General features: G+C 54.6%; 3 protein-coding genes across 4 annotated transcripts; all 3 read right to left on the bottom strand.

Annotated features, from left to right (window-relative positions):
• Positions 1-396: 396 nt before the first annotated feature.
• On the bottom strand, positions 397-14,914 carry map2k6 (mitogen-activated protein kinase kinase 6). 2 transcript variants are annotated; one of them, XM_029135237.3, is made up of 12 exons: positions 14,523-14,914; positions 10,784-10,844; positions 10,442-10,490; positions 10,027-10,140; positions 9,834-9,953; positions 9,517-9,633; positions 9,397-9,448; positions 9,054-9,181; positions 8,904-8,981; positions 3,715-3,854; positions 3,444-3,489; positions 397-3,305 (listed from the first exon to the last, which is right to left on the bottom strand). In XM_029135237.3, the coding sequence occupies exons 1-12, from the start codon at positions 14,611-14,613 to the stop codon at positions 3,228-3,230; spliced, it is 1,074 nt and encodes a 357-aa protein (XP_028991070.1). In that variant the 5' UTR covers positions 14,614-14,914; the 3' UTR covers positions 397-3,227. The 2 variants fall into 2 exon arrangements, with proteins under 2 accessions (XP_028991070.1, XP_028991071.1); XM_029135238.3 differs by lacking the exon at positions 14,523-14,914 and adding an exon at positions 14,372-14,506.
• An 87-nt stretch (positions 14,915-15,001) lies between these two features.
• On the bottom strand, positions 15,002-21,002 carry btbd17a (BTB (POZ) domain containing 17a). Its single transcript, XM_029135233.3, has 3 exons — positions 19,902-21,002; positions 19,237-19,516; positions 15,002-16,683 (listed from the first exon to the last, which is right to left on the bottom strand). The coding sequence occupies exons 1-3, from the start codon at positions 19,957-19,959 to the stop codon at positions 15,609-15,611; spliced, it is 1,413 nt and encodes a 470-aa protein (XP_028991066.1). The 5' UTR covers positions 19,960-21,002; the 3' UTR covers positions 15,002-15,608.
• Positions 21,003-21,139: 137 nt separating this feature from the next.
• On the bottom strand, positions 21,140-27,090 carry st6galnac (ST6 (alpha-N-acetyl-neuraminyl-2,3-beta-galactosyl-1,3)-N-acetylgalactosaminide alpha-2,6-sialyltransferase). Its single transcript, XM_029135234.3, has 11 exons — positions 26,941-27,090; positions 26,682-26,836; positions 26,131-26,436; positions 24,749-24,965; positions 24,507-24,672; positions 24,187-24,361; positions 23,608-23,746; positions 23,400-23,503; positions 23,241-23,324; positions 21,945-22,044; positions 21,140-21,875 (listed from the first exon to the last, which is right to left on the bottom strand). Exons 3-11 carry the CDS (start codon positions 26,229-26,231, stop codon positions 21,708-21,710), a joined length of 1,254 nt encoding a protein of 417 aa, XP_028991067.1. The 5' UTR covers positions 26,232-26,436; positions 26,682-26,836; positions 26,941-27,090; the 3' UTR covers positions 21,140-21,707.
• Positions 27,091-27,510: the final 420 nt, after the last annotated feature.

The raw sequence follows: 27,510 nt of genomic DNA on the forward strand, positions 1-27,510 counted from the left end.
GGGGGCAGCAGGGATGTGCGTCAAAATGCAGGCGCGGAGGACGAGGAGTCGCAGTTCGACTGTTACTGGCCCTGTTTGACTTCTACTAGCGCTGTTCTCATCTCAGGTTGTGCAGGAGATTCCATGTTTTTTATTGTCTATATATTTGCACGTAACATCCCACATCCTCGTTACTGGGCGTCTGGGAAGTTTAACGGGTTATTCCCACCCTGAAGCTCAGAGCGTTGGAGCCGACGTGACATTTTTCAGTTCAAAGCCACGGCAGGGAGACAGAAGGGACCGAGCGTCTTTCACAGCCTTGATGATGTTCTGTAGCAGCATCATGAGATCAAACATTCAGACAGTCGTCCACAAACCCTGCCACCCTTTACCCCCAAACAACTCACCACACGGAGCTTATCGTGTAAAAATACGTCTTTTTTATTTGAATTTCCATCATTACAATTGCACACAATCAGTTTGAGCAATCTAAAATATTCATAGAAATTCATTGAGCTCTAAATGAACAGTCATCAGTCTTTAGCAGAGGCTTAGAGACACGTTAATATACTGAGAACTTCACTTCCCGTGGGGCGAGGAGCTGAAGAAGTCGAACCCTCGTCGTACGTCTCACTCTGAAAACCCAGCCCTCAGCCCCGGATAGAAGAAGAACACAACACTGCAACATCAGAAGTCACATACAGCTGTGTGTACCAGCAGTTTACCACCTGCAACACAGAGACACGAAGCTCCACGGTTCACAAGTCGCGCTGTTGTAGTCGACCTCCACAACGCTCAAAGTGAGAAGTGTTGTGCAAAAAATAATAACAATAACTAAAAGAAACCTCGGTACGGTTCACGCACACACGCACACACGCACACACACCTGGCAGAGCACACTGTAAAGGGCTGGAAGCGACCCACGTCTACAGGCCTTTGATTCATCTGCTGACACATTTCGAGGATGAGGAGGAAGGTGAGCAAAGGTTTCCGCCGATTCTCTCCGAGCCTCATATCAGCCTGGTGCAAACAGGTGTGTGGTTCCAGTAAAGGCCTGTCTGCTGGACCTTAGTCACGTACGAGCAGAAATAGGCCCTCAGGAGGGACGGAGAAGCAAAGCGGGGAAACGCGGGACGTCCTGCCCCCACTGACCCTCAGGTAGAAGCAGGCCACAAATAGACACGTGGACGGGAAAGTCCAGGCGAGGAAACAAAACCAGGAGCCCAGACACAGGTCTGGACAGAGGCCGAGACTCGAGTCTGATGAGGCCCTGATGCGCTGAACAGGAAAACCAGACTGCTGTCCTTCCTCACTGCCGATGAACATGAGCGGATCAGAAGCAGCGAAGGTTACAGAGGATCCTATGAACGACCACTTTTAGCCACAACCAACAACCCTGCACCTAAACTAACAACATCCGCGAAGTCTGAACCTCTAAAGGGAGATGAACCTTTTAACAACCACAAGTGTCCGAGCGTCATTCACAGACACGAGGTGTTGTCAAATCCCAGACCAGCTGCTGGGTGTGAGAGGCTCCACTGGGCCTGGTCCACAATCAAAGGCGACTGTGGTCACGCGAGGACCAGACACAGAATGAACAAAGGGGTCATTACGGCTTCAAACAAAGCATGAAAACCATGGATGACATGAGCCTGAAGGAGGAGGGAGATGCAGGAGGCCTGATCCCGAGACCCGAGTCCGGGCCGCAGCAGCGGCCGGCGCTGAAGCGCTTCAATCTGACCACCTACAAGGTCACGGAGTCGTTCAGCAGAGACGAGAGGCGTCCGGGAGGTTCACAGACAAAGCATCTGAGCAGAAATGGACTCGATGAACAATGTTTACAGACAAGAGGAATGAAAACAGCCACGTACAGTGTTTCAAGTTCAGAGAAGCACCAGCACAAGTGAAGCAGCCCAGAGTTTCCTGCCATCACAAACCACCATCAGATAAAAAGCACAGACGGCCTCGAGCCCAATCCACGACTAGAAAAAGAAAAGCCAACGTCACGAGAGGAGCCAGAAGGTGAGACGATGGGAGAGGTCGCTTTGTATAGAGGCACATAGAAGGCTGGCACAAGTCACACTTCAAAAGCACTACGAGTTTGAGCCAAGAGGAACACCACAAAAAACAGAAAAACATACTCAGTCCACACAAACACAGTCTCCGACGGGTCGCTCAAGTTTCAGAGGGAGAACAGCAGTTGTAATAAATACGTCCGGGACCGAAATCTAAACAATACAATATCAATAATATCCAGTTCTGTTCATGTGGACCGAAGAAAGGAGAGTGTGGTCGGCTCAGTACAGACGAGGAGAACCCCCCCACAGACAGCATCAGGCGGGGCTGCAGGTCCAGCGGATCAGGACACAGCCTCGTCTGATGTCTGATGCCGGTTCCGCTCACACAAAGGTCTGATGGAGCTCATCAACCCTCCAGGCTCCATTTGACTGGGTCCCTTTCTGCACACGTGTGCTTCGGTCCATGGATGCGTTCCTAAAGACGTCCACGTGTGAAGGCGACCTGAAGGTTTCTGAGTTAACGTGTTGGTGTGAAACTATGAACGGTGAGAACAGAAGCGGAGCGAGTAGGTTCACAAGAACGCCTCCAGGAAGCATCCTTCAGCAGCACACTGGAGTTGCCCAGGCTCCATGTGCAGCTCACCACACTGGACATCTGTGCACATCAGGCCACGCTGTTATTATCCAGAACGTGTGTCCAGTGGACGCACACACGGACAGTCAGAACTGGAGTCAGGGAAGCCGTTGAAGTGCAGTACCTGTCTGTGACCACTAGGAGGCTGTTCGTCACTGAGCATAGGAGCCCAGTAGATATAGTCTGTACATGCATTCAATTACTAAACTGATGCAACATCTGCTTAGAGTATACAAACATTTAGATTATACATACATAGTAATATATCATTCATATTTGATAGAATCTGCACCTCTGCATATATTTGTGTTTCAGCAGAAAAGGGGGGAAATAGAGGTCAACTTGCCGACTAATATTAAGGTTGAGTAGTAGATGGTGCACAGAGGTGGGATGAGTGGAACCAGAGGGACTTGTTGCATACAGTCACAAAGCGTCGGTCGGCTGCACCCAGTCCAGCTCCAGGTCATGAACAGAGGACGCGCTCGCTCGCTGGTCTCCGTCTGACGAAAGGGAGGGGAACCGGGCCGCAACTGGTGCCTTTTGTTTGTTTCTTGTGTTCTCTTCCCGACACGCCCTCCCTCCACCCCTCTGGCACCTCAGTCTCCTAGAATCACCTTCACAAAGCTAGCCACGTCGGTTCCTTTGGCCTCGTGGGAGGTGAAGAAGGGATGTTGCTGAGGAGGAAGAAAAGCTATTGAGACTGAGTAACTGGATTTGATGAGAATATCAGTTGTGTGTGTTTGTGATGAAGGAATGGACTGGTCCTAGTGCTCCCTCCAGTGTCACAGTAAGAGAATTACACATGAACCCACCATGAGTTCCGTGTACGTCGGCCGCTCTTTGGAAACCTTCTTCAAGCTACAGAAGCAAGAAAACATCAATGTTAAATCACAAGAATCTCCTCAGCACAAACGTAACAGACCGGAGTAAGGTCAAGCTTTTGATTTCTGATGGGACTGAATCTATGTGGAGTACGGCTGAATGCGTGGCGTCTGCTGAAGGGACATTAAAGCCACTGTGGGCTCCATAAACATGTGTGGAGGCTCGTCCTCAGCCGTGAGTCTGCACCGGACCATAACGTACCACTGGGAGGTGAAGTCCACAAAGTCAGGGGAGAACTGGTTGGCAGGAAGCTGGGGCGAAGGTTCCTCCACCACCTGCTTCAGCTGCTGGAAGGGCGTTCCCCACGAGGCGTAGGGGAAGCGCAGGATGGCGAGCTCGATCTGAGGCCAGAGGCAAAAGCGAAGAAGCAGCGTTACTTCTGGCTCATTCTACAGCTTCACTGCAGCGGAACCACGCAGCTGATCCAACATGCTCAGACAGAACCACCACCCAGCTGCAGCTGATCCAACATGCTCAGACAGAACCACCACCCAGCTGCAGCTGATCCAACATGCTCAGACAGAACCACCACCCAACTGCAGCTGATCCAACATGCTCAGACAGAACCACCACCCAGCTGCAGCTGGTCCAACATGCTCAGACAGAACCACCACCATCCAACTGCAGCTGATCCAACATGCTCAGACTGCAGCTGGTCCAACATGCTCAGACAGAACCACCACCCAACTGCAGCTGATCCAACATGCTCAGACAGAACCACCACCCAGCTGCAGCTGGTCCAACATGCTCAGACAGAACCACCCAGCTGCAGCTGATCCAACATGCTCAGACAGAACCACCACCCAGCTGCAGCTGATCCAACATGCTCAGACAGAACCCTCAACCAGCTGCAGCTGATCCAACATGCTCAGACAGAACCACCACCTAGCTGCAGCTGATCCAACATGCTCAGACAGAACCACCACCCAGCTGCAGCTGATCCAACATGCTCAGACAGAACCACCCAACTGCAGCTGATCCAACATGCTCAGACAGAACCACCACCTAACTGCAGCTGATCCAACATGCTCAGACAGAACCCTCAACCAGCTGCAGCTGATCCAACATGCTCAGACAGAACCACCACCCAGCTGCAGCTGATCCAACATGCTCAGACAGAACCACCACCCAGCTGCAGCTGATCCAACATGCTCAGACAGAACCACCACCCAGCTGCAGCTGGTCCAACATGCTCAGACTGCAGCTGGTCCAACATGCTCAGACTGCAGCTGGTCCAACATGCTCAGACAGAACCACCACCCAGCTGCAGCTGGTCCAACATGCTCAGACAGAACCACCACCCAGCTGCAGCTGGTCCAACATGCTCAGACTGCAGCTGGTCCAACATGCTCAGACAGAACCACCACCCAGCTGCAGCTGGTCCAACATGCTCAGACAGAACCACCACCTAACTGCAGCTGATCCAACATGCTCAGAAAGAACCACCCAGCTGCAGCTGATCCAACATGCTCAGACAGAACCACCACCTAACTGCAGCTGATCCAACATGCTCAGACAGAACCACCACCCAGCTGCAGCTGGTCCAACATGCTCAGAAAGAACCACCCAGCTGCAGCTGATCCAACATGCTCAGACAGAACCACCACCCAGCTGCAGCTGATCCAACATGCTCAGACAGAACCACCCAGCTGCAGCTGATCCAACATGCTCAGACAGAACCACCCAACTGCAGCTGATCCAACATGCTCAGACAGAACCACCACCCAGCTGCAGCTGATCCAACATGCTCAGACAGAACCTCCACCTAACTGCAGCTGGTCCAACATGCTCAGACAGAACCACCACCCAGCTGCAGCTGGTCCAACATGCTCAGACAGAACCACCACCCAGCTGCAGCTGGTCCAACATGCTCAGACAGAACCACCACCCAGCTGCAGCTGGTCCAACATGCTCAGACAGAACCACCACCCAGCTGCAGCTGATCCAACATGCTCAGACTGCAGCTGGTCCAACATGCTCAGACAGAACCACCACCAAGCTGCAGCTGATCCAACATGCTCAGACAGAACCACCACCCAGCTGCAGCTGATCCAACATGCTCAGACAGAACCACCACCTAACTGCAGCTGATCCAACATGCTCAGACAGAACCACCACCCAGCTGCAGCTGATCCAACATGCTCAGACTGCAGCTGGTCCAACATGCTCAGACAGAACCACCCAGCTGCAGCTGATCCAACATGCTCAGACAGAACCACCACCCAGCTGCAGCTGATCCAACATGCTCAGACAGAACCACCACCTAGCTGCAGCTGATCCAACATGCTCAGACAGAACCACCACCCAGCTGCAGCTGATCCAACATGCTCAGACAGAACCACCACCTAGCTGCAGCTGATCCAACATGCTCAGACAGAACCACCACCCAGCTGCAGCTGATCCAACATGCTCAGACAGAACCACCACCTAACTGCAGCTGATCCAACATGCTCAGACAGAACCCTCAACCAGCTGCAGCTGATCCAACATGCTCAGACAGAACCACCACCTAGCTGCAGCTGATCCAACATGCTCAGACAGAACCACCACCCAGCTGCAGCTGATCCAACATGCTCAGACAGAACCACCCAACTGCAGCTGATCCAACATGCTCAGACAGAACCACCACCTAACTGCAGCTGATCCAACATGCTCAGACAGAACCCTCAACCAGCTGCAGCTGATCCAACATGCTCAGACAGAACCACCACCCAGCTGCAGCTGATCCAACATGCTCAGACAGAACCACCACCCAGCTGCAGCTGATCCAACATGCTCAGACAGAACCACCACCCAGCTGCAGCTGGTCCAACATGCTCAGACTGCAGCTGGTCCAACATGCTCAGACTGCAGCTGGTCCAACATGCTCAGACAGAACCACCACCCAGCTGCAGCTGGTCCAACATGCTCAGACAGAACCACCACCCAGCTGCAGCTGGTCCAACATGCTCAGACTGCAGCTGGTCCAACATGCTCAGACAGAACCACCACCCAGCTGCAGCTGGTCCAACATGCTCAGACAGAACCACCACCTAACTGCAGCTGATCCAACATGCTCAGAAAGAACCACCCAGCTGCAGCTGATCCAACATGCTCAGACAGAACCACCACCTAACTGCAGCTGATCCAACATGCTCAGACAGAACCACCACCCAGCTGCAGCTGGTCCAACATGCTCAGAAAGAACCAACCAGCTGCAGCTGATCCAACATGCTCAGACAGAACCACCACCCAGCTGCAGCTGATCCAACATGCTCAGACAGAACCACCCAGCTGCAGCTGATCCAACATGCTCAGACAGAACCACCCAACTGCAGCTGATCCAACATGCTCAGACAGAACCACCACCCAGCTGCAGCTGATCCAACATGCTCAGACAGAACCTCCACCTAACTGCAGCTGGTCCAACATGCTCAGACAGAACCACCACCCAGCTGCAGCTGGTCCAACATGCTCAGACAGAACCACCACCCAGCTGCAGCTGGTCCAACATGCTCAGACAGAACCACCACCCAGCTGCAGCTGGTCCAACATGCTCAGACAGAACCACCACCCAGCTGCAGCTGATCCAACATGCTCAGACTGCAGCTGGTCCAACATGCTCAGACAGAACCACCACCCAGCTGCAGCTGATCCAACATGCTCAGACAGAACCACCACCCAGCTGCAGCTGATCCAACATGCTCAGACAGAACCACCACCTAACTGCAGCTGATCCAACATGCTCAGACAGAACCACCACCCAGCTGCAGCTGATCCAACATGCTCAGACTGCAGCTGGTCCAACATGCTCAGACAGAACCACCACCCAGCTGCAGCTGATCCAACATGCTCAGACAGAACCACCACCCAGCTGCAGCTGATCCAACATGCTCAGACAGAACCACCACCTAACTGCAGCTGATCCAACATGCTCAGACAGAACCACCACCCAGCTGCAGCTGATCCAACATGCTCAGACAGAACCACCACCTAACTGCAGCTGGTCCAACATGCTCAGACAGAACCACCACCCAGCTGCAGCTGGTCCAACATGCTCAGACAGAACCACCACCCAGCTGCAGCTGGTCCAACATGCTCAGACAGAACCACCACCCAGCTGCAGCTGATCCAACATGCTCAGACAGAACCACCACCCAGCTGCAGCTGATCCAACATGCTCAGACAGAACCACCACCTAACTGCAGCTGATCCAACATGCTCAGACTGCAGCTGGTCCAACATGCTCAGACAGAACCACCACCCAGCTGCAGCTGGTCCAACATGCTCAGACAGAACCACCACCTAACTGCAGCTGATCCAACATGCTCAGACTGCAGCTGATCCAACATGCTCAGACAGAACCACCATCCAACTGCAGCTGATCCAACATGCTCAGACAGAACCACCACCCAGCTGCAGCTGATCCAACATGCTCAGACAGAACCACCACCTAACTGCAGCTGATCCAACATGCTCAGACAGAACCCTCAACCAGCTGCAGCTGATCCAACATGCTCAGACAGAACCACCACCCAGCTGCAGCTGATCCAACATGCTCAGACTGCAGCTGATCCAACATGCTCAGACAGAAGAACCACCAACTGCAGCTGATCCAACATGCTCAGACAGAACCACCACCCAGCTGCAGCTTATCCAACATGCTCAGACAGAACCACCACCCAGCTGCAGCTGATCCAACATGCTCAGACAGAACCACCACCATCCAACTGCAGCTGATCCAACATGCTCAGACAGAACCACCACCCAGCTGCAGCTGGTCCAACATGCTCAGACAGAACCACCACCATCCAACTGCAGCTGATCCAACATGCTCAGACAGAACCACCACCCAGCTGCAGCTGGTCCAACATGCTCAGACAGAACCACCACCATCCAACTGCAGCTGATCCAACATGCTCAGACAGAACCACCACCCAGCTGCAGCTGATCCAACATGCTCAGACAGAACCACCACCCAGCTGCAGCTGATCCAACATGCTCAGAAAGAACCACCCAGCTGCAGCTGATCCAACATGCTCAGACAGAACCACCACCCAGCTGCAGCTGATCCAACATGCTCAGACAGAACCACCACCCAGCTGCAGCTGATCCAACATGCTCAGAAAGAACCACCCAGCTGCAGCTGATCCAACATGCTCAGACAGAACCACCCAACTGCAGCTGATCCAACATGCTCAGACAGAACCACCACCTAACTGCAGCTGATCCAACATGCTCAGACAGAACCCTCAACCAGCTGCAGCTGATCCAACATGCTCAGACAGAACCACCACCCAGCTGCAGCTGATCCAACATGCTCAGACAGCTGCAGCTCATAGGTCACCGTTCGGTCCTAATGATTGTAACATAAATGACATCCCAACAGAATCGAAGCACAGGTTGCTCACCATAGTGATTCCTAGGCTCCAGATGTCCGACTTGATGTTGTATCCTTTCTGGTTGGTCTCGGGGTTGATCCTCTCCGGCTGCGGGGCAGAGGTCAGTCAGACCGGGCCTCAGAGCAGCAGACGCCTCACCTACCGTCTCGAGCTGCTTACCGCCATGTAGGGTTTGCAGCCGGCGTCCATGGTTTTGGCCACAGAGTCGACCAAGTAGCCGCTGATGCCAAAGTCGCACATCTTCACCTGACCCTGGGTGTTGATCAGGACGTTGGACGGCTTCACGTCTGCAAAGACAAGAGGAGGCGAGTGTGTGACGCGGCTGCAAACAGGACAGCAGTTATTTTAAGTCTGTGAAAACAGCCTGTAGCGATGGTCACTCTACGTCAGGAACCGTCAGCGGTGAGGCTGGACTTTGACTTTCAGCTCAGACAGTGTGACTGCTCTGACTGACTGTCTAAACGCAGTGTCTTTGAGTGATGAAGCATCCAGAGGCTCTTACCTCTGTGTATGACTTGCAGGTTGCTGTGCAGATGCTCCAACGCTTTCACTATCTGGAACAAAGAAGCCCATAAATAAACGGGTCGACGTGAGCTGAACGCCGTGCTCCTCCCTCACCCACCGACACAGCGATCTTGCCCAGGATGTCCTCGGGGATGGTCAGGCCCTTCTCGATCACCTGCTTGTAGAACTTGTCCAGGGAGGTGTCCATCAGCTCCATGCAGATCCAGACGTCGCCCTGGCAACAGACGGGAGACCGGTAAAGCAGCAACAAAGCACCAGGCGGGATTCCAAACATACGGGAAGACGCGTCCAGTGACCGGACGCCTGCAGCCCTGCGTCTCATTCTTCTCCTGGGGTCTGTGATTAACTTGTGTGCTGAGGCGTTCAGGGACAGCAGAGCTCATTGGAAACCTTTGTCCTGCATCTGTGCGTTACCTCTCTGAACAGGGCTCCGTAGAAGGTGACCGTGTAGAAGCAGTCAACGGTCCTCATGGAGATGTCCAGGTCCATCAGCAGCCTCTTCTGCTCCTGAGTGTTCACTGTGGCCCGAATCCGCTGAGAGGGGACGGAGACGTTGAGTTCAGAGTCAGCGTTTGGCCGGACGTCAGTCAGACGCTGAGTCACTCACCTTGACGGCCATGATGAGGCCACTGGGCACGTGCCTCATCTTGTCCACCACGCCGTACGCGCCCCGGCCCAGCTCGCTGATCTGCTCCAGGTCGTCGGCCTTCACCTCGAAATTCTGCCGCAGAAAAACACAGGACAGTCAAACAGGAAGCCTGATGGAGCTGCTCCTCCACAGAGGAGGAGGACGTTCATTCACTCCGAGGCCAAGTGGCGCGGAGCAAAAGCAGAAACTGGTGCCAATGGAAAATTCCACTTATTTGATGAGTTTTAGATAAATATTTTTACTGGCCGATGGGCAATAAAAGACATTCCAGTCTCCCACAATGGGAGCAGTCTTTACCACGAACACAGCCTTTAAAAGCTGAGCTCCACAGACCTTCAATGAGTGTAGATGAAAGAAAAGCCTAGAACGTTACCTTCTCTCCAATGGTCACATAGGCTTTGGAGTCCAGATCTCTGGGGGGTCTGAAACACACAAACGTTTCCTACGTCAGCGAGGCCAAACAGGAACAGAATGTGAGCAGAGGAAACACAGGACGAGGCTTTGCCCTCTGAGATGAGATTCAGTTCAACTGTGCATGTTGACACGTTTCACTATCATCAGTAGTCATTTGTTTTTCATTTGTGGTCTGATGATGTGAAGGCAGCTGCAGCCTGAATCCAGACTAGTACCGGCTGAGTGCCGTTACACAACGCGGAGCCTGAAGGTGTCAGCGGTGATGATGATGATGATGATGATGATGATGAGTGAGGCTTACACTGCGGCGGCGGGCTGCTCAAACACCTCCCTGGACAGCTTGAGCGCTGGCTTCTTCTTCCCTGAAACCACAAACACGGCGACGGTTAGAACAGAGGCCTTTTCTGCCCAGCTTCACCAGGTCCAAAGGTTCCTGTAGGAAAAACTCAGTGCCGGCGAACAGAGGCTACTGAAGACCAAGAGCAGCCGCTCCAGCTGCTCCTGCTTCTCCGACCTCCTCAGGTCTGTGGCCCCGCGGTTCCAGCTGGGTCCAGGATGGTTCCACTGCAGCTTCCAGTGAAGCTTCCTCTCCATTGGAGGCGGAGCGTCTGCTCCAGGAGCTTCTGCTCTGCTCTGAGCTGAGCTGCTCAGCATCATGTGCACGCGCGTACGTGCACTGTGGCGCCGGGGTTGTTAAACAGAGCAGGGGGTGTCGGTGCTCCGCTAAACGGGCCTCCGCTAAACGGGCCTCCGCTAAACGGGCCTCCGCTGAACGGGCCTCCGCTGAACGGGCCGCCTGCTTCCGGCTCTGCTTTCCAAAGAGTGGCACTTTGAGCTCCTCCCACACACATTTACACACAACAACAGCAGCTGCAGACAGGTCCATGAGCGGCGCCGGGCCAGGAAAAAAGTCCGGCTCATCAGCTGAGAGCCGCCACAGTCAGTCAGAACCTGAGGTGGCAGCAGAAAACACGAGCCATCCACTGCTCATGTGCTGCGACCTCCACCTGAACCTGCAGAAATCCTCCACTAGATTCACACAGATCCAGATCGTCTGTGGAAGCAGGTTCAGACCCAGAAAGAACGGATCCATAAAGCAGAGCAGCACGAGAGGAAGCACGAAACCTCCAGCACCAGCTGCAGGTGGTGAACAGAGGAGAACGAGGCTCAGAGGATTATGTAAGCTTCACTGGCAGCAGCAACGGCTGCGAATCAAACACAGCAACGGTGGAAACACGGAACCAGTCATTGATGAACCGTAAAGAAACGCAGCGGCGGCTTCACCTCGAGGCCTCGAGGGGAACAACGCATTAATCGCTCCACGCTAACGAGCTGCTAGCTCCTGCTAGTACCTCCTCCATCAGTCTCAGGCCAAGCAGCTCCTCCACCAGTGAACCCCACTCACCATCACTCATTACTGAGCGGGTCCAGTACGGACCTACAGACGCTCAGACGTGACACTGCATCAGTTCCTCTACGCTGCTGTCACAGGCCCAGCGGCCGCATCGAGGCCGCCACACGTCTCCTGTCCGAGCACATGAGCTCAAACATGCAGCCGGGGCTCCAGCGGGAACACGGAAGGAGCTCCAGTGTCTTTACTGGTGCAGAACAACAGCTGAGCAGAGACAGCGCCACACCCAGTGACAGCCTGCTATGCCGACAGCTGCTCTGAGACCAGCGCCGGGCTTCCAGCGCCGTCCTGGTAACGAGCGGCACTCAGCGCCCACGGCCAACGCACGACTCGGCTGGAATTCCGACCATCCCAAACGTTCCTCAATGGAATTCCACAGAGGCAGAGGAGGAGACCAGTGGCAGACGGAGGGAGGACAGGAAGCAGCGGATCTGAACAGATCCAGCGTGAGACACTGGACACTGGCTACAGCTGCTGAGGTGGTCGCCTCCGAGCTCCTAATCCACTACAAACATTTGAGAGCGTGGCTGCATGAACACACAGGCTAAAATAAGGCGTCCGAGGAGCCACATCCTGCAGGGCCCAACATCAGAGGCCTCTTCATTCTACACAGAGCGGACAATCAGCGCACAGCGTCTGTAACCACCCCGTCCTACGTCGCCCTCATCTTCATGCGTTGATGCTGAGACCTATGGTTCTGGTGGTGGGAGGGAACTGGACCTCAGCCCCAGCCTGTCGGTAACAGGGCGCCGCTGAAAGGACTGAAGCAGCTTTAATGTCGCAGCCTCTCGCCAGTGAAACCATTCTGCTTCGTCTGAACCGCTGCTGTTAAAAATAGATTTCTAACCAAAGGCACAGAACATCAGTAGACGAATGAGCAAACGTCTTTTCTTGAGGCGCTGGTGATGAACTGTTCAATGCAACACGAGCAGAAGCGGTGGAGACGAAGCTGCAGCTGAAATCTTCCAGACAAAGAAGAAGAGTTCAGGTGAGGCCAGGATGATGATGATCAGGCTCCACGGGAGCAGCCGGTGAACAGGGAGCTGCTGCATGCGGCGCCGTTCACTGGACGGATCCAGTCCCACTGCAGCTGCACCAGCAGCACATTCTCTGTGTGCAGCAAACAGGACACGTGTGGGTCAGGATGCTGTCATGGGTCCACGGGCCGGGCCAGAACACGGCAGAACTCGCACGGGACCGGGATAATTTAAAGGTTAATTCTGTGTTGCACAATCCGCGCAGGCCTGCGAGCAGCGAGGCCGAGAGTCGAACCTCTAACCTGGCGTCAAGTGAAACGGAAGAACACGGAACAACAGAACCTGAAGTCAAGTCCATAGTCTTCTTAGTCCACATTTCATTGACATTTTGACTTTTCAGACTCGTCCAACAAAAATGTGCGTAAATGGAGAGAAGAGAATTTTTATTTGTTAGTACAAAATAGAAAAAAAAATAAAAATTAACATTAAAAAAAACTAAACAAAAAAAATTCTGGAACTTTTTCTGATTAAAGCAAATTGTTCTACAAACTTTGCTTCAGCTCCACTGAGAAAGAGACAGAACGTAAGTCCCCCCTGACTTCCAGTGTTCAGCTTTGCAGCAAAGAACAGTAACGAATGACGACAAAAACAACTTCCAAACGACTCATTCATCTACAGGCCAGAAGTGTGCGTGCGTGCGTGCGTGCGTGCGTTATTCATCACAAGATAAAGCGGCTGCAACAAGACAGTTCCTCTGCGGAGGTGGGCGGACAATTGACTGAAACAGATAAACACAGAGGCTCCGGCCGTGAACGCCTCTCTCTCTCTCTCTCTCTCCTACCTGTTCACATCCTGTGCAGCCTGCGTGCGCGTGCACGTGTGCGCTGCGTGTTGTGTTGTGCAATGAACCAGGCTCAGTTTAGACTTCTGGGAAAACGGGGCGAGAGGAGGAAAAGGCCTGAGCCGCTTTCTGCGAGTTGCATTCACGGGTGATCGTCCAGAAAACATGGGGTCAAAGTGAGACACGCCAGCGTTCGTGCGCACACAGAACCTGGGCAGAACCACGACCCGAACCCGGACCCGTGCTTTGACGTGCAGCAGGAGGCCCGTCCGTGAACTCACCACCGCTACAGCTCCCAACTAACTATTATTAGACCGTCAATTCCTGTTCCATAAGCAGAGACCGACCTGCAGTGGAGGCTCAGCTCCGCCACTGGCAGCGGCGGCTCGTCACGTCACGGCACGTCACGGCACGTCACGCTGCACACCACCAAAGCCACGAATAATTGCAGCGCTGCAAGCGCGGCTCGTCATTATGTGCCATGGGCGCCGTGCACGCGCGGCGCATCAACTGCTGCACAGTTGGGCATAGCGAGTTGCACCGCTCTCGTTTATCTCGTGACTATCAAAGCGCCCCGTGCTCAACATCCCCGCGTCAGCGCTCGAGAACGTCAATATGAACGCACGCACGCACGCGCGCGCGCACACAGCATCGCCTTACCAGGAACTGTGCAAAGGGGAAGATCTTCAAACAGGAAATGCAAGTGACCGTCTAAAGCATGTAACTTTAAAATGCACCGGCCGCGCTCGAGCTGCAGCGGTGCGCGCCGGACGCCGCGCGCACTGATTGCACGGCTCGTTCACGCTCTTACCTCCCTTCGCCTGAGACATTTCCCCTTTGCTTTGAGGGGGGGGAGGGGAAGCACAAAAGACTTTGCCTTCTTTCTCGCTCCCTCCCTCCATCGCCCTCGCGCCGGAGCTTCAGCGGCTCGCCTTGCAACAAAGATGCAAAATACAAGCCGAGATCTTCATGCACTTGGAGTCGTTCCGCGTCCGAGGCGTGCGTGTCCGTGCACGGGGCGGCCTTGTGAATGCACGGTCCCCGCGGGCGTCGGGGGAAGGAGGTAATTTTGCAACTGCACTGCAAAGAATTCTCCGCAGCCCTTACATGATGGGCCAAGGCTGGCAGCTGAAAGCTCCTAACTTGGATCAGTACGAGCCCCTGCGAGAGGACGTTCTTCCTGCTTGGAGCGCAAAGGCTGTTGGGAAATGTGGTCCTGGCGGCGGTGTGGCGTATAGCAGCGCGTTTGTTGGTTGGGTTGTAGTTTATACCACTACTGTAGTGTTTTATAGAAGGTTTATGTGGCTGGAATCAGAGTCATTTCCCCGTTTTAACGTTTGATACAGTGTCTGTTTCTAGTCATTGCTCAGACTTTTTGTTTTGTGTAGAACTGAGACCAAACTCCAACTGCACATGACAGGGAGGCGACAGCACAACGTTCAGTTTAGATTAAACCTGCAGTACAAATCTTTATTATCAGGAAACAGTGACTCATGCAGCTGTGACTCTGAGCTCAATCAGACAGGGACCTGGAGGGGGGGGGGGTCTATGAGGGAGGTCTGTGAGGGAGGGGGGGGGGGGGGGGGGGGTATATGGGGGGGGGGGGTCTACGAGGGGGGTCTATGAGGGAGGTCTGTGAGGAAGGGGGGGTCTACGAGGGAGGAGGGTCTCACATGGAGCCAGTCCTGAAGTTCAGCTGGATGAACCTTTGCTGATGTGTAACTCAGCAGACTCTGAGCTGGGAGGAGTCACAATCCGCCCAGTCAGCGTTTAGTGACAACAGCGACCCTTTAACAATAGCACCTTTGTTCTCCAAACAATACACATGAACGAGGACGAGGAAGTGAAGCCGGTCTGGAACTTTGGCCCAGTGAAGCTGCAGCGGGGCTGGGAGCTTTCAGCTCCTGCTGGCGACCAGCGTCTGGTACAGGGGCTTCACCACCACGTGCAGCAGCAGCGAGCCGTCCACCAGGTCCTCGGACGTGCGGCGGTGCAGGTCGGCCGCCGACAGGAAGTCGCCGCTCTCCTCCGTGCTCTGGTGGAAGTTGTACACGTGCCTCACCACCACCTTCCCGCCCTGCTGGCCCATCACCAGCACCGTCTTCTGGAAGGTCACGCCGGCGAAGTCGGCGCTGGAGGTGGCCGGCGTGACGATGACGCGGGGCCGCCCCCCCTCCACGCGCGTGGGCTGCATGGCGCCCGTCTCCGCGTACATGGGCCTCATGCTGAGCGGCAGCCAGCGCGGCGAGAACAGCGCGTTCCAGGTGACCCGCTTGCTGGCGTCGTGGCCGCTGGGCCCCAGCTGCGTCTGGAAGCTGATGCTGCGGTCGTCGCGCGTGGGGTTGTGGACGGGCCAGGCGGCGCCCCACAGCGGCGACAGGTAGTTCCTGGGCACGAACAGGCTGCAGTTCACGTCGAAGTACTTGGCCATGTGCACGGGGGAGGCCGCGTGGAACTGGAAGGACAGGTAGAGCAGGTCGCGCACCGACTCCTGATACCGAGCCAGCACCGGCGACTGGGTCTGCAGGCGGAAGAGGTCCCGGGGGGGCATCATGGCGTAGCGCACGGCCCGCAGGGCGTTCTCCGCCGTCAACCCGTCCGGCTGCCGGTGCACGATCCACGCCTCCAGACCCGCAAACAGCTCAACCTCGCTCTGCAGGACCAGGTCCGAGCGCTGCAGCAGGGCCATGAGCAGGTGGGCGCTGACGCCCAGCCACTCCCCGCTCTGCAGCACCGACGACAGGTTCCAGGACAGGTACTGGAGGCAGCTGTCGGCCAAGGTGCCGTCCCCGGCCTGCAGCGCGTACTCGTACCAGCCCGCCACGTGGCCCGAGGGCGAGTCCCGGGCCAGGTTCTGCCTCATGTACTGGGTGATGCCCTCCTGGAGACCCAGCACCTGGTACTTGGTGGCCAGTCTGTGTAACGGTGTGGCCTGGTCTAGACGCACAGAGATCTCTCCACAGTACAGGTACCTGCAGGGCGGAGGCATTGATGAGCTGTGTGATGATGCTTTGATGTTGCTGTGATGATGTTGCTGTGGTGTTGCTGTGATGGTGTTGCTGTGATGATGTTGCTGTGATGATGTTGCTGTGATGATGCTGTGATGTTGCTGTGATGCTGTTGCTGTGATGATGTTGCTGTGATGATGTTGCTATGATGTTTCTGTGATGTTGCTGTGGTGTTGCTGTGATGTTGCTGTGATGATGTTGCTGTGATGCTGCTGTGATGTTGCTGTGATGATGTTGCTGTGATGATGTTGCTGTGGTGTTGCTGTGATTATGCTGCTGTGATGCTGCTGTGATGTTGCTGTGATGATGTTGTTGTGATGTTGCTGCGATGATGTTGGTGTGATGTTGTTGCCGTGATGATGCTGTGATGTTGCTGTGATGATGTTGCTGTGATGATGTTGCTGTGATGATGTTGCTGTGATGCTGCTGTGATGATGCTGTGATGTTGCTGTGATGTTGCTGCGTTGTTGCTGCTGTGATGTTGCTGTGATGTTGCTGCTGTGATGTTGCTGCTGTGATGTTGCTGTGATGTTGTTGCCGTGATGATGCTGTGATGTTGCTGTGATGTTGCTGTGATGTGATGATGCTGCTATGATGCTGGGATGTTGCTGTGATGCTGCTGTGATGTTGCTGTGATGATGCTGTGATGTTGCTGTGATGATGTTGCTGTGATGTTGCTGCGATGATGTTGCTGTGATGATGTTGCTGCGATGTTGTTGCCGTGATGATGCTGTGATGTTGCTGTGATGATGCTGTGATGTTGCTGTGATGATGTTGCTGTGATGATGCTGTGATGATGTTGCTGTGATGTTGCTGCGATGATGTTGCTGTGATGTTGCTGCGATGATGTTGCTGTGATGTTGCTGCGATGATGTTGCTGTGATGTTGCTGTGATGTTCCTGTGATGTGTTGCCGTGATGATGCTGTGATGTTGTTGCTGCGATGATGTTGCTGTGATGATGCTGTGATGTTGTTGCTGTGATGATGCTGTGATGTTGCTGTGATGATGTTGCTGTGATGCTGCTGTGATGTTGCTGTGATGATGTTGCTGTGGTGTTGCTGTGATGATGCTGTGATGATGTTGCTGTGATGATGCTGTGATGATGATGCTGTGATGTTGCTGTGATGTTGCTGTGATGTTGCTGTGGTGTTTCTGTGATGTTGCTGTGGTGTTGCTGTGATGATGTTGCTGTGATGATGTTGCTGTGATGATGTTGGTGTGATGTTGTTGCCGTGATGATGCTGTGATGTTGCTGTGATGATGTTGCTGTGATGTTGTTGCCGTGATGATGCTGTGATGTTGCTGCGATGATGTTGCTGTGATGTTGCTGTGATGTTGCTGTGATGTTGCTGTGATGTTGCGGCGATGTTGCTGCGATGTTGTTGCCGTGATGATGCTGTGATGTTGCTGTGATGATGCTGTGATGATGTTGCTATGATGCTGGGATGTTGCTGTGATGTTGTTGCCGTGATGTTGTTGCCGTGATGTTGCTGTGATGATGCTGTGATGTTGCTGTGATGATGTTGCTGTGATGATGTTGCTGTGATGTTGCTGCGATGATGTTGCTGTGATGTTGCTGCGATGATGTTGCTGTGATGTTGCTGCGATGATGTTGCTGTGATGTTGCTGTGATGTTCCTGTGATGTGTTGCCGTGATGATGCTGTGATGTTGTTGCTGCGATGATGTTGCTGTGATGATGCTGTGATGTTGTTGCTGTGATGATGCTGTGATGTTGCTGTGATGATGTTGCTGTGATGCTGCTGTGATGTTGCTGTGGTGTTGCTGTGATGATGTTGCTGTGATGATGTTGCTGTGATGTTGCTGTGGTGTTGCTGTGATGATGCTGTGATGATGATGCTGTGATGATGTTGTGATGTTGCTGTGATGTTGCTGTGGTGTTTCTGTGATGTTGCTGTGGTGTTGCTGTGATGATGTTGCTGTGATGATGTTGCTGTGATGATGTTGCTGTGATGATGTTGGTGTGATGTTGTTGCCGTGATGATGCTGTGATGTTGCTGTGATGATGTTGCTGTGATGATGTTGCTGTGATGTTGTTGCCGTGATGATGCTGTGATGTTGCTGCGATGATGTTGCTGTGATGTTGCTGTGATGTTGCTGTGACGATGTTGCTATGATGCTGTGATGTTGCTGTGATGTTGCTGTGATGTTGCTGCGATGTTGCTGCGATGTTGTTGCCGTGATGATGCTGTGATGTTGTTGCTGCGATGATGTTGCTGTGATGATGCTGTGATGTTGCTGTGATGATGCTGTGATGATGTTGCTATGATGCTGGGATGTTGCTGTGATGTTGTTGCCGTGATGATGCTGTGATGTTGCTGCGATGTTGTTGCTGTGATGATGCTGTGATGATGTTGCTATGATGCTGGGATGTTGCTGTGATGTTGTTGCCGTGATGATGCTGTGATGTTGCTGCGATGATGTTGCTGTGATGATGTTGCTATGGTGCTGGGATGTTGCTGTGATGCTGCTGCTCGTCTCTAGAGGGCGCTCTCACCTGATGAACTTGTCGAACACGGCTGCGCACTCCGAGCTCTCTTCCAGCACCAGCACGCTGGCGTTGCGGCCCAGCAGCATCTCCTCGAACACGGGGCTCTGCAGGGACAGGACCAGCGCGTGGACCGGGATCACCTTGACGTCGTCCGCGCTGGGCGTCTCCACCCTCAGGGACACGTCGCTGCCATTGCCCTGAAGCAGCAGCGCGTCCAGCCGCTGCACCAGAGCCAGAGAGTGGCTGATGCTGCCTCCGTCCTGGGCTCCGTCAACCTTCTGAGCGGCTGCGGGACAGGAGACATGGAGGAAGTGGGTTGGAGCAGGTCACATGTGATGCCTGTTAGAGAAACACGCAGGACGAAGTGGGGCAGCGTCCAGATCGAGGCCATCGATCACTGATGAGGGCTCGTGGGTCACGTTTAATTAAAGCTGCCTCAGCGACGCGAGGTCGGATTCTTTTAGTTTGTTTGAAATTTATCGCTTCCTTCTCGATAAAAGCAGAAAACAGCGTGACTTGGGGTGAAGTTTGAAAGCAGCTCAAACCGAAGTTCACCTGTCAATCAAAGCGGCTCATCTTTACAACGACTCTAGCTTCACTCCAGCTTAGGTTGACCCACTGGTTACCGGCACTAGTTGAGACTAGTGGACCTGATCCGAACACTGACGTACCTGCAGCCGCCGCCACCAGGTGAAGACAAAGCGCCCAAGTCCACATCTGCTGCGCCATCGTTTGTCCTCCTCCGTCCGTCCTCAGCGTGATTCCGATTCCGTGTGCTCAGCAGAGGAGGGCGAGCGCGTCTGAATGTGGGACGGGGGTTCGGCTCGCCACACAGAACCTCATCGATTTAGTGGGCGTAATACAGGCCTGGGTCGTTGCCATGACTACAACTTTCCTATGCTGGATGTCGACGCTTGCATGACATTGATCCGGCTGCGAGACCGCAGGGACTCTGTGTGTGTGTGTGCGTGTGTGTGCGTGTGTATGCGTGTGTGTGTGTGTGTGTGTGTGCGCGCGTGTGCGTGCGCGCGCTCCGCTCCCGGTTTGAGCGTCTGACTTTGACACTGACATGTGATCCATGCGACGCAGGCAATTTATTCTGCGCTTCGGGCTGTAGCACGCGTCGTTACTACACGATCAATAAGTCAGTGACACAGTGATCGCACGCACGTAAACACACCGTGACCGGGTTATCACGACGCGACGACTGCAGCGGCCGCTGATTAAACCCTCGCTCATTCAGGTGCTGAACGTGCTGCAGGTAAATTACATGAGACGAGCTTTAAAGTCTGTAAAAGGTAACAAACCGCTCTGGAATCAAACCTGAGTAAAACGTGAAATGCTCTAAACTCACCAGCTCGGTGAGTTTAGAGCATTTGGCGGAGGTAATACATGCCGTGGCCACTAGAGGGCAGCGCAGCCGCAGAAAACGGGGTCCAAGTGACGACTCGGTTACGTCAACGGTGGTTAAAGTTCTTTGAGCTCACAGTTTCAGTAAAAAGCTTCTACATCAGAAAGTTCTAAAGCTCCTTTCCTGTGTAAATCCTGTAAAGCCTCAAACTGATGCAGGTTGAAGACGTCCTCGTCACATGCTGTTTCCCACAGACATCACAGTCCATTTTAGTGTCTCGCACCAAACGGTTCAGTGTCGTCCAACTGGAACCAGAAAGCAATAAACGAGCTCCAGAGCGAGTAAAACATCCTCCCACTCTGTCCGATGGAGGAGGAAGCGTGCCTGTTGCCATGGGAACATCAGGATGCCTGTCGTAAAGCAGCCGCACCCTGACCGCACCATTCCATCGGTCCCAGTGGAGCTCCTCACGTGGCAAAGCTGCAGAACGAGGAGAACAGTCCACACCGACCCGCACGAATCACACACGTGTCAGACAGCAAGAAAAACACACCAAGGGAACATCTGGTATTTTATATAAATTTAAAAAGCTACATTCAGTTACAAATTGCACGGTTACTTCAGTTACACATCCTTAAAATACGACCAGAGGCTTCATGTGACTTAAGATAGAATGAGGTTATTCTAAAATATTATTTTTAAATACGCATATTCCCTGATTTTGTCTTTAGTTTCAGATGTGAACCCTTCTGTCTGAGGAGGAGTCCAGATGTGTCAAACCAGGAGAAGCCCTCGGTTCAGGTTTGATCCAAACGGCTCATTCACATTCAGAAGGCACAGACGTGCAGCGCCGAGCGGTTCGGCGCTGAGCCCAAATAAGGCGTCTTATTGCAGCCTCGTCCCGTTACAACGGAACACGGCGTTGGTGAAACAGCAGTGACGTGAGAGACATGTGGAAGTTACAGATTGTGTTTAGTACAGTTAAAACCAACTCAGACGGAGCAGCTGGTTCTGATCCAGCTGCTGATTGACTGAACACACCTGATCCAGGTGATCAGCCTGAAAACCAGCAAGGGACTGGTTTTAGTCTCCTCCCACCGCTGCTCCACACACAGCTGCTCTGTCTTCACTTCATGTAGAGCTGCATCAGGCGCTGCTGGTGCAGCTTCTGCCACAGACTCATCTCCAGGCGCAGGTCGTGGTTGATGAAGAAGCCCACGGGCCGGTAGCTGCTGTCGTAGTAGTGGTCCGAGTAGTTCTTGTAGTCTGGGGTCATGAAGCCGTAGGCGCTCACCTGCAAACAGGAAGGACACGTTCACTGAGCTGTGGGCGGAGCCGCGGGCGGCCCAGGCCGCGGCGCTACCTGGTCGCAGGTGTGCAGCGCTGCCAGCAGCATCACGGCGCCGGTGGACGGGCGGTAGATGTCCTTGTATTTGGTTTTCAGAGCGTTTGCCCGGAGGAATCTGGAAGAAAAGAACAGGCAGCGTGCATCAGGGGGAGGAGGAGGAGGAAGAGGAAGAAGAGGAGGGGTCTGAAGAGGAAGAGGAGGGGTCTGAGGAAGACGAGGGGTCTGAGGAGGAGGAGGAAGACGAGGGGTCTGAGGAGGAGGAGGAAGACGAGGGGTCTGAGGAGGAAGAGGAAGAGGAGGGGTCTGAGGAGGAGGAGGAGGAAGAAGAGGGGTCTGAAGAGGACGAAGGGGGGTCTGAGGAGGAGGAGGAGGAAGACGAGGGGTCTGAGGAGGAGGAAGACGAGGGGTCTGAGGAGGAGGAGGAAGAGGAGGGGTCTGAGGAGGAGGAGGAAGAAGAGGGGTCTGAGGAGGAGGAGGAAGAAGAGGGGTCTGAGGAGGAGGAAGAAGAGGGGTCTGAGGATGAGGAAGAGGGGTCTGAGGAAGACGAGGAAGAGGAAGAAGAGGGGTCTGAGGAAGAGGAAGAAGAGGGGTCTGAGGAGGAGGAGGAAGAGGAAGAGGAGGCGTCTGAGGAGGAGGAGGAAGAGGAAGAAGAGGGGTCTGAGGAGGAGGAGGAGGAGGAAGAAGAGGGGTCTGAGGAGGAGGAGGAGGAGGAAGAAGAGGGGTCTGAGGAGGAGGAGGAAGAGGAAGAAGAGGGGTCTGAGGAGGAGGAGGAGGAAGAAGAGGGGTCTGAGGAGGAGGAGGAGGAGGAAGAGGAGGGGTCTGAGGAGGAGGAGGAGGAGGAGGAAGAGGAGGGGTCTGAGGAGGGGGAGGGGTCTGAGGAGGAGGAGGAAGACGAGGGGTCTGAGGAGGAGGAGGAAGACGAGGGGTCTGAGGAGGAGGAGGAAGACGAGGGGTCGGAGGAGGAGGAGGAGGAAGAGGAAGACGAGGGGTCTGAGGAGGAGGAGGAGGAAGAGGAAAACGAGGGGTCTGAGGAGGAGGAGGAGGAGGAAGACGAGGGGTCTGAGGAGGAAGAGGAAGACGAGGGGTCTGAGGAGGAAGAGGAAGAAGAGGGGTCTGAGGAGGAAGAGGAGGACGAGGGGTCTGAGGAGGAGGAGGAGGAAGACGAGGGGTCTGAGGAGGAGGGGTCTGAGGAGGAGGAGGAAGACGAGGGGTCTGAGGAGGAGGAAGACGAGGGGTCTGAGGAGGAGGAAGACGAGGGGTCTGAGGAGGAGGAAGACGAGGAAGCTGCTGGGCGCCTCCTCCCCCGCTCACCTGTTCCTGAGGTAACGGATGAAGTCAGGGTGGTACATCTTCAGCTTGTCTCTGGACACGTCCTTCCCGAAGTAGACGGAGGGACTGTGGAGGACAAAGGCGTTTCGTCAGTGCTTCCTGTTCTCACTAAGCGTCCGACCCCAGCGGAGCCGCTCTTACTCCTTTCCCAGCTCGCGGCCTCGCTCCACCGGAGAGCGAGTGGCGGCCGCCTTCATCAGCAGGTAGTCGCGGTCGTGGTCGGGCAGGAAGACGTAGCGCGTTTCCTGTTGGAGAGCAGAGACACGTGACGTCGCTGCTCAGAGGGCGGTCGGTCCGGTCCGGTCCGGTCGGGTCGGTCCGGTCCGGTCCGGCCGGTCCCGGCGCTCACCTGGGTCACGGGCGGTCCGGTGTAGCCCAGCCCGGCGTAGCTCCTCAAGGAGTTCATCAGCGTGTTGGTGCTGAAGGTGTAGTGGGTCGTCCTCGAACCCACGTCCGCCTCAAAGCCTGCGATGACGGCACCGTTGGTTCTGAAGCACAAAACGACCAGCGCCGTCAGATGTGATTATAGAACTGAGGAACCTTTAGAAATTAAACAGTGACTTTAGAACCTTTAGACATTAAACAATGACTTTAACTTAGGAACGGTTCTCGCTCACACGAGTCGGTTAGAACTGAGCTGCAGGCGTCTGTTCATGCTTTGAATTTCAAATAGTGTGATTGGATGCAAATATGATAAGTGTTGACCTCCCCCCTCCTCCCCCTCCTCCACCTGAAGACGTAGTGGTGTGCGTCTCCCTCCTCCCCCTCCTCCACCTGAAGACGTAGTGGTGTGCGTCTCCCTCCTCCCCCTCCTCCACCTGAAGACGTAGTGGTGTGCGTCTCTCCCTCTCTCCCCCCCCCCCTCCTCCCCCTCCTCCCCCTCAAGACGTAGTGGTGTGCGTCTCTCCCTCTCTCCCCCCTCCTCCACCTGAAGACGTAGTGGTGTGCGTCTATCTCCCCCCCTTTCCTGGAGTCCTTCAGGATGCCGCCGTTTCCCACCACGGCGCAGCGGACGCACTCTGACCGATGGCCGTGATCCTTCCAGTCGTCCAACATTTGGCCGTTGGTTGAAGAGTTGAGGATGGAGAGAGTTTCCTCAAGCGCTAAAGAAACAGCAGAAAACGTTGACTGTTCATTCGCTCAACGCTGGAGTTTCGCAAATCTCCACAGAAGTGCTGATTAACAGATGCTGTGACCTCCTACAGATCAAGCGTAGGTTCAGGGGCTGTGACGTGAAAACAGGCTCACTCTTGTAATCGATGCCTCCCCAGCCGTGGGCTCCCGGGAACTTGCTCAGCCGCTCGTACTGTTCGCGGGTCACGTGCTTGGCCCACTGCAGGACCGGAACGTCTCTCAGGAACCGGTCCTTGAACTCAGATCCGTAGACGCGGCTGCGCACGGAGTCCGAGCAGTTCTGTGGAGCAGATGACGCGCGGCGGCGTGAAGAAAGCTGCACGTGACGCGTCAGATGATGGCGGACGGACACCTACTGTGAGAGGAGGCCTGTCCTCACTCAGGTACTCGTCTCCGATGAAGGGCGGCTCGCTGGGACGGGCCCGCGTGGGCGGCGGCGTGGGCCCAGGGGTGCCGGGCCCAGTGGTGCCGGGCCCAGGGGTGCCGGGCCCAGGGGTGCAGGGCCCGGCTTCGCTGAGCGGGCAGGAGCCATGGGCCGCGCGGCTCCTCTGCTCCTCGGAGCCTGGAGACGAGCTGAGGAGGACAGAACGTGAGCTCAACGTCCAGTTAGTGTAACTTAGCAACAAGCCTGGTTGAGCTCACTTATTAACATGAGCCAAAGCTAATAACTCAGCGTAACCATAGCAACCGTTCACATTATGGGCCCGACCCGCAGCTGGAAAAATATTAGACCAAACGATCGAGTGGAGTCGATGTGAAACGGCATCTGTGAGGCGTCGACTGACCCGACTGGGACCGGGGACGTCCAGAACCAGCTGCTACGACACAAACCCACCCACAGGACAGAACTCACGCGTCTGACACGACACCATCCGGAACCAACATATAAGGCACAGTCACTGCGTTACCCGTATCTCTCGGTCAGGGCAGTTATGACGAAGCTGACTCAAACTTCCTCCACTCTTCTTGGGAACAGTAGAGTGGAGAACAGAGTGTGAAATGTCCCCAACTTGTTGCTGTGGAAATTTATGACAAATAAAAATGAACCAAGTTCAGCTGATTTACAGCGACACTGCTGACATCTAGAGCGCAGCCTCCACTTCCTGCCGTTCCACGTGACGCTGAGCAGAGGTCGAAGGTCGTACAGGAAGCCACCCGTCTGCTCACGGCTCAGTTCACTTCTGGCCGAGACGCGTGCAGCAGCTGTTCAACCAGCACGAAAAGAAGAAGAGCAAACGTGCACGGGACAGAGCAGAGTGGACGTGTCAGCATAAACAAGCCCGTCTGACAACGGCTGACGCAGTTTGTGCAGCTGAGCAAACCTCCCTGTGGTTTCTGGCAGATAATCTCCCCCAGGCGCCGGGCCGGCCGTCAAACCCAGGCGACAGGTGTTCCTAATAAAGTGCACTCTTCAAAATAAGACGTGCTGCTTAATGCATCTTATGTGGAGCTGCTGGCTCTTACAGCTGGACCTCCGCCCGCTCCAACAAAGCCTACATTTCACATACAGTCCACCTCCGGTGAAAGAAAACTCCAGGGGCCGTTTTCCATCTGAGGCTCCTTTGTTTAACCACAATGATACAACTGCAGTGAATGAAAGTGCTGCTTCTCAAAGACGAGAGCCCTTTAATGTCACGTCCGCTGCCTCGGGTCCAGTGTGGGAACCACAGGAATGAAGACACGGGCTGGAGCCAACCAGCCAAGATGCATGATGGGAAGTGCTGCGTTGCGTGCTCACCTGCTCCCCGCCCACGGCCCCAGGTTCCAACACAGGAGGTACACAATCACCAGGACCACCACCACCAGGAACAACGGCCTGCTGTGCAGCCCCATGTCCATCAGGGAGCGCGGGACCCCGGCCCACGGGGTCCGTGTGCCCGCCGCGCCCGCCGCGGCGCCGGCGGCAACATGAGGAGGCTGAGGAGGACGCGGTCGCGCTCTGCCTTTCTTTGTGGCCGACCAGGCGAAGGCGAGCGCGGCGTCTGGGAGGAGGGGGCGGGGCTTCAGCTGACCCACAGCAGGATCGCGTCTCCACTCAACACATCTAGAGTGGGAGGAGACAGAAAGGGAGAGTTGGAAGCAGGACTCAGGGGAAACTTTATCTGCCAGCGTTAACAAGTAATCCTTTTTTAATGAAACCTTGGAACACAAAGAGCAGGGTCACAGCCTCCGTTATCTGTCAGCGCCCTGTACAGAACCAGGAACACAGGAGCCCGCTGGCCCAGCCTCAGCCTTTGTCATGATAAGTGAACGGTGGAGCACTTACAGGCGTTAGCATACACTTCTCACCTCTTTGTCACCGTCCTCGCCGGCAGCTCAGGAGCACAGACCTAAACGCGGGCCGGAGGGAGGACGTCCCGTCTCAGGCTGCAGGCAGAATGGAAAGAATGCGATCCGGTGACGAACGCTGTGCGCTGTTGTCTGATAACGGACCTGGCAGGAAACTGAGGGCAGGAAGTGGTTTCAGCTTTAGGTTTGTCCCCAACAAGGCTGACAGAGCGAAATGAGAGAAGAAAAGCCTCACGACTCTGTTCCTGCCTTTACTCACAGTCTCAGCTAGCAGAAACACCAGCAGCAGCTCCTCTCCTCTTCATGGGAACATCTTCCTCTAAGTTGAGACGCTGCAGTGTGGTCTGGAGCGTCCCGGCTCTCTATGGGCGGAGCCATTGTGAAATAAGCAACAGCTGCTGGCAATTGGTCAACCCCCTCAGCGGGGGGGGGGGGGGAGCTGTAATAAAGTTAGACGCCAGCTCAGTGTGTGGAGGCTCATGTATGAACACAGTGATGACAGGCTGGAACAGGCAGGAGCGGTGCCACGCAGACACTGCATCCAGGCAGCCGCTCCTCGGGCGGAAACGCTCTGCCACAGGACGTGGAAAAGGTGATTTAATAAAAGGTGGAGAAGTAGGTCAGAGCTGGACGTGAGTCCAGATGCTCTTAGCTCTTAGCTGAGGGCAGGAAGACGCTGCAATTAGAGAACTATTATGGCAACAGCTTGAATTAAGGAAGTGGTTTCAGCAATTTAAATCTGCCAACTAAAAGCACATAACTTTGATTCCACAGAGTTTCAACCACATGATTTAAGATGCATCTGCATCTTAAATCATGTGGGAGCGAG

The sequence above is a fragment of the Betta splendens genome, chromosome 19 (assembly GCF_900634795.4).
Source record: "Betta splendens chromosome 19, fBetSpl5.4, whole genome shotgun sequence".
Classification (NCBI taxonomy): domain Eukaryota; kingdom Metazoa; phylum Chordata; class Actinopteri; order Anabantiformes; family Osphronemidae; genus Betta; species Betta splendens.